Below are 6,770 nucleotides of genomic sequence, written 5' to 3' on the forward strand. Positions count from 1 at the left end.
AAGGATGTGTGAGTCTGTGTATCTGTGTATGTCAAAATGTGTGCATGTTTTTATGTGTGTGAATGTGTATGTGACTGTGAGGATGTGTGACACTATATGTTCGTGTGTGTGTGTGTGTGTGTGTGTGCAGATGCACAAGTGTGGAAGTCAGAGGCCATTTCACAGGAGTTGATTCGGTTTTCTCTCTCCACTGTGTGGGTCCTGGACATCTAACTCATGGCATCAGGCTTTGCAATGAGCCGTCTTGCCAGCCCCAAATACCTACATTTTTCTTTAAGAAAAAAAATGCAGCAATGAACCTAGCACAAATATGATATTGCATCGTTCTGGTTTCTGGCAGATAAATTCCTGGAATTGCTAGATTATTAAAGCTTCCCAAACCTCTACTCACCCCAGACACGTACAACAGGAACTGTTTTCCCACCCTCTTGCCAACAATGTTTGGCATGAATTTAACCTCCCCCCTCAAAAAAAAATAAATAAATAAAACAAACAAACAGAAAAAGCAGGCAGATTCCTGCACTGGGCCTTTTTCTCCCCACATAAACTTTGAGACGTGGCCCTGTTGGTCCCCTCAGGCAGGCTGAAACATTAAAGTTCTAGGTTCAATGGAACATGGTTGCCAAGGAAGACTAGAAGAATGACATTCACTCCCGTTGAAAGCCCCTCCCTGTCCATCCCTGCATTCCTACAGCACTTTCCGAAGCAGAGCGTTTCCCTCATCACACTAGCAGTGACTGTTCTCATCCATCCCCTTACTACGAATTTTGCCTCCATAGATCCAGCACCAAGGACAGAGGCAGCCCACAGTAGGTGCTCTGATAAAACCTGTCGGGTTGCGATCCTGGGGCCTGCCATAAAAGGGGAAACTGAGGCTCAGAGAAGAGAGAATTGCTTGCCCAGGCAACCAAAGGAAGGCGGAAATCAGGCCCTATTATAGAAGACGGATACCCTCTCAAGCCTGTATCACTTACTGCTTCGTTCATCTCTGCCTTCTCCAACCCTCCTTCACACCCAGCAGCCAAGCACAGTGCCTGGCACCGGAAGGGGTTGATAAATGCCTGTTTGTTGAAATAAATATATGTTATCTGTTGGGAAATGGAGGAGGGGTAGTAGGCTGGATCCAGAGTCCCAGGCTTGTAGCCCCCTCCCCCCTCTGGGGGTCCAAAAGACAGGCTTTCAGCCCCTTCCCCTCCCGAGATCCAGGAGCCGCACCGCCCTCCTTCTCTGGCCCCCAAGTCCCTAGCCCTCCACTTCCGGCTTCTCAGCCTGTCTTTCCTCTTCTAGCCTCCGACCAAACACCGAGTTTCCGGGGGGGGGGGGGGAGGAAGGCTTAGGCTGTAACACCAAGCCCAGCCTCCTCCTCCACCCCTCACCACGCTCAACCCCCTCCCTCCCCGCCACCACTGGCGATCGCCCGGCAGCAGGGAAGGAAGAAAGGAGCCCAGGAGGCAGAGGTAAGACTGGCGCCCAGAGACTGGGGACGAGACCCAGGCCCTGCGCGGAGCAATTCGCAAGGCCTCGACCCTCAGCCCCAGTTCTGCAGATCATACATACCCGGAACAGATAGCCTCCTCTTCGACCTAGGGCCCCCCACCCCGACAGCCGGCAGACTCCACGCCCTCCCCGTCACCACGCCCGGCCAGGGGTCTGGCTTCTCAACCCTGGGGATTTTCTGCAGCCGAGCTCCCTGTCCCCTCCTTCCCCTTGTCTTGTGGGTGGCGGCCCCCTACCCAGCTCCTTCCTTCATCCGGACTTAGGGGCTGGGTCTACTTGCAAGAGTCTAGTTTGCCTATCCTGTTCTGAGACCTGGGAGTCCTAGCCTTCAGTCTTACTGCCTGAGACCCAGGGGCCCAAGACTCAGCCCTCCTTCAATTCCAGGAATCTAGACCCCAGCCTCCTCCCTCAGACCCAGAGCACAGACCCCAGCCTCCTCCCTCAGACCCAGAGCACAGACCCCAGCCTCCTCCCTCAGACCCAAGAGCATAGATCCAGCCTCCTCCCTCAGGACCAGAAGCTTAAGCCCTGAGGCTCCTTGGCCCCTCCCAGGCCCTGACTTCTGGACACATACACTGTGTTTCCAGGGGCTCTTGATTTTGAATTCCACCCTACTTGGGCCCTAAGGGTGGACTGGTTTCCAACCCCTCCAAGAATATTCAAGCCTCAGGGCCCTAGATCAAAAATCAGTTGGCTGACTTTGTCTCCCTGTGTCTCCTGTGTATTCGTCTTATTCTGTCTTCCTGACTGTTTCCACCTCTGATCTCCATGTTCTCTCTCTGTCTCTGTCTCTCCCTTCTGTTTCTCCTGGACCTTGTCGCCCTTTCGTACTTCACCTCCTCTCCTTCACTGTCTCTGTCCCTTTCTGCCTCTGATTTATCTCTCCCCGCCTCATCTGTCTCCACTTCTGGACTGAGTATCCACCCCCCTCTATCTCTGCTCTTCACCTCACCCCACATCGTTCACCTCTTCTCCCCACCCCTGCCTCTCCCCCTTTTCCCCACAGGCATGGATCCACAGCCCCCTCCACCTGCCCAGGGCAGCCCACCTCACCGTGGCCGAGGCCGTGGCCGTGGCCGCGGCCGTGGGCGAGGCCGCGGTCGTGGCAGAGGGGGTGCTGGAGCCCCTCGAGCCCCTCTGCCCTGCCCCACCTGTGGTCGCCTCTTCCGCTTCCCTTACTACCTGTCTCGACACCGGCTGAGCCACTCGGGCCTCCGGCCCCACGCCTGCCCCCTGTGCCCCAAAGCTTTCCGCAGGCCTGCCCACCTTTCCCGCCACCTTCGTGGCCACGGGCCCCAGCCGCCGCTGCGCTGCGCTGCCTGCCCGCGCACCTTCCCGGAGCCGGCCCAGCTCCGGCGCCACCTGGCCCAGGAGCACGCAGGCGGCGAGGTGGATCTGTCCACACAGAGGGCGGTGAAGGAGGAGCCGGAGCCCAGCTGGGGTCCGCAGGACGAGGGCGTGGGGCAGCCGACCACGGTGGTGGCCGGGGTTGCAGAGGACACAGCGGCAGTGTGGCCCGAAGCGTGGCCCGCGGGGGACCCGGCCCCGGTGGCTGCCCCCACAAATCCCGATCCTCGGGAATCAGAAGCCGAGGCGGCCGAGCCCGGGGCAGCGGAGCTAAGGGCAGAGTTGGCACTGGCCGCGGGGCGACAGGAGGAGAAACAGGTCCTCCTCCAGGCTGACTGGACGCTGCTGTGTCTCCGCTGTCGCGAAGCCTTTGCCACGAAGGGAGAGCTCAAAGCACACCCGTGTCTGCGCCCCGAGGGCGAACAGGAGGGCGAAGGGGGACCCCCACCCCGTCCCAAGCGACACCAGTGTTCCATCTGCCTCAAGGCCTTTGCCCGGCCCTGGTCCCTGTCGCGTCACCGGCTAGTCCACTCCACCGATCGGCCTTTTGTGTGTCCAGACTGCGGCCTGGCCTTCCGCCTGGCCTCCTACCTCCGCCAGCATCGCCGTGTCCATGGCCCTCTCAGCCTGCTGGCCCCGCTACCCGGAGCCGGCAAGAAGGACGACAAGGCCGCAGGTGGACGGAACTCAGGGAAAGGGCCTGAGGGGGGCGAAGGGGCAGAATGTGGGGGTGCATCAGAAGGGGGTGAAGGCGGGCAGAATGGAGGAGATGCCACCCCAGCCCGGCCTCCAGCCGGGGAGCCGCGTTTCTGGTGTCCGGAGTGTGGCAAAGGTTTCCGACGCCGGGCACACCTGCGCCAGCACGGGGTCACCCACTCCGGGGCACGCCCTTTCCAGTGCGTGCGCTGCCAGCGGGAGTTCAAGCGACTAGCGGACCTGGCCCGCCACGCTCAAGTCCACGCCGGGGGTCCTGCCCCGCATCCATGCCCGCGATGCCCACGCCGTTTCTCCCGCGCCTACAGCCTTCTGCGCCACCAGCGCTGCCACCGCGCAGAGCTCGAAAGGGCAGAGCTGGAGAGGGCCGCAGCACTGCAGTCGCTCCAGTCCCAGGCCTCACAGTCGCCCCAGCCTCCGCCGCTTAAACAGGAGGTAGAAGGGTTCCCTCTGTCCATCGCCCACATCAAGGAAGAGCCTTCCTCACCTGGCACCCCACCCCAGTCCCCGCCGGCTCCTCCTGTCTTTCTCAGCGCCTCCTGTTTTGACAGCCAAGACCATTCAGCTTTTGAGATGGAGGATGAGGAGGTGGACAGCAAGGCCCACCTACGCGGATTGGGGAGCCTGGCCTCCTGACCCTCACATCCACCCTCCACCCTTCCAGATGAGCTCCCGGTTTGCAGTAAAGAAGAAGAAAGCTGAAGGAGAGGTGCCTCCTCTGCTACCCCTGAGCCCTGGGCCATTCACCTTCCCCTTTACTCACCCTTAACCCCTGATGCTGGTTAGGAACCTCTCACCAACGCTTGTCATAAGTAAGGCAGGACAAGGCGGAGAACACTTGGCTAGAGGGTTAGAGACTGCTGGGTTTGTCCCAGCCTGCCCGTTCCCCATTCCAAACACTGGACACTGCCACCTCTTTGGAACTGCCAGACCCAGGGGGCTCCCAGTGAGAAAGGTCTGCCCCCGTTCCTCTGTCTCTGTGAATAAATGTGAGTTCGTGCAACCCACGATTGAGGCTGTCTGTGGAGGCGGGGGTTGGGCGAGTCAGGATTTACTCACACTTGGGTTCAGAACAAGGTTGCCCATACACCAGATCCCAGGAGGATGTCCGATATCAGTGAAGCAAGAAGTGTGTGAACCCTTGAGTTGCTTGAGAAGAAAGCTGAATGTGCTAAGACTGAATGTCATGATGGCTGTACACAGGAACCCTGCTTGCAGTTTAGCAAATCAACATGTTATGCACTGTTTTCATTTCTAGGGCAGATTTCTAGACACAGAATTATTGCTCTTATGTGGGAACTCTACAACCCTCTTTCTGAGAAAGCACTAAATGTTTTCCAAAAATTCTTGTTGCATTCGTGAAGGTGCCAATAGATGCCATTTTCCTGAGGAAACCCAAGTACCAGATACGATCTGAGTTCGCTGATACACAACTGAACTATCGGTGGGTAAATGCACTTGCGGCTGAGCTTCAGGACCTGAGACCCGAATGGTGGAAGTAGGATGACTCCTGCCAGTTGTCCTCTGAGCTCCACATGCTAACCATGATGTGTGCGTGCATGCACATACACACTCATACATATATGCATGCAAAATAAATGTAAAAACATCTTATTAGGGGAGAGATGGACAGAGATGATATAGAACAAGGAGAGTAGGAAGCACAGACCCATAGAAGCAGGACTGAAGGAGAGGGTCCTGGGGATGTGTCTCACAGGGAATGCATAGCTGTGCAAAAGGCTCAGAGGCACAGATGTGGCTGGCATGCTCAAAAAGCAGAGACCAACATGACCACAGAGATATAAGTGTGCAAGGCAGGAAGTGGAGGCTTAAGAGATGGACTTGTTGCTTTTGCGAAGAACTCTAGTTCAGTTTCCAGTACATGGCAGCTCACAACCATCCATAATTCCAGTTCCAGTGGATTCGGTGCCTTCTGACCTCTACAGGCACGAGACACACATGTGGGGCACATATATACATGCAGACAAAACTTTCATATATATAAATAGTAGAATGTTTCATGCAAAAGCCAGAGGATTTGGCTTTCTTTTTTCTGTTTACCATGGTTTTTTGAAATTTTTAAAACAATCAGAAAATGAGAGAATTATGCTAAGGTCCTAGAGTCCAAAATTAGTATGTTCCATGTTTTCTTCTTAATAAATAAATCCATTCTTTCATCTATCCATCTGGTCATCATCTATCCATAACCTATCCATCCACCATCATTCATTGATTCATTCTTCTACCCATTTGTCCATTATTCATCCATTATCATGTACTCATCATTAATACATTCATCCATACATCTCTTTGTCACCCATTGACACCTATACATCATACATCAATCCATCCAGCTATCATCTATGTTTGTGATGGATAGCATTGCATTCATCATTCATCCACCTAGCCATCACCCTTCATTCATTCCTCCGTCACCTACTGATATCCACCATTCATCTAACCATTTACCCATCCCTCTATTGATATATATCCATGATCCATCCATTCATGATCCATCCATCTGTTATCCATCCATCCACCATAACCATTTGTGGTGGCTGCTGTTGCGTTCATCACCCATTTCTCCACCTTCTGTCACCCATTGGCGTTTATCTACTACCCACCCACCCTAAGCTCATCCATCATCTACTCATTAGTCACCTATCTGTTCTCTATTTCCTCATTAATTCTTTCATTATCCATTGACATCTATCCATCCATCTATCTACCATCATCCATCCACCACTTTTTTTATTTTTTACTTAAAACCTTATTTTAGAGCAATTTGAAATCATGGTTTGAATCAAATTGGCCCTCATAGTCTCATACTTTGAATACTTTTTGCCCAGTAGGTGGAACTGTTAGGGAAGGATCAGGAAGGATCCTTGCTGAAGAAGGTGTGTCACTGGGAATGGACTTTGAAGTCTGAAAAGGCCACACCATTCCCAGTTAACTCTCTGCCTCAGGCCTGTGATGTAAACTCTCAAGCTACTGCTCCAGCCCCATGCCTGCCTGCTGCCATCATTCCCTTCATGACAGTCATGGACTCTAACTCTCTGAAACTGTAGGATCCAAGTAAATGCTTTATTTTATAAGTTACCTTGGTCATGGTGTCTTTTCACAGAAAAGTAAATAAGTCAGCAGGACACAGAGAAGTTATGTTAAAAGTATAGCATTCTCGTGTATCTAGTTAAGAAAGCTTTATTTTAAAG

The 6,770-nt window shown here is 53.8% G+C and overlaps 1 protein-coding gene across 1 annotated transcript; it reads left to right on the forward strand.

Moving 5' to 3' along the window:
- The first annotated feature begins 1,376 nt into the window (after nt 1-1,376).
- Nucleotides 1,377-4,566, forward strand: Znf579 (zinc finger protein 579). The gene is made up of 2 exons (XM_055595717.1): nt 1,377-1,457; nt 2,504-4,566. Exon 2 carries the CDS (start codon nt 2,506-2,508, stop codon nt 4,192-4,194), a length of 1,689 nt encoding a protein of 562 aa, XP_055451692.1. The 5' UTR covers nt 1,377-1,457; nt 2,504-2,505; the 3' UTR covers nt 4,195-4,566.
- The last annotated feature ends 2,204 nt before the right edge of the window (nt 4,567-6,770 follow it).

Source organism: Psammomys obesus, unplaced genomic scaffold (genome assembly GCF_907164565.1).
Source record: "Psammomys obesus unplaced genomic scaffold, mPsaObe1.curated_primary_1811, whole genome shotgun sequence".
Lineage (NCBI taxonomy): Eukaryota > Metazoa > Chordata > Mammalia > Rodentia > Muridae > Psammomys > Psammomys obesus.

What these genes read in the sequence shown, in the direction of transcription:
- Znf579 (XM_055595717.1), top strand. Translation starts at nt 2,506, where the DNA reads ATGGATCCACAGCCCCCTCCACCTGCCCAGGGCAGCCCACCTCACCGT.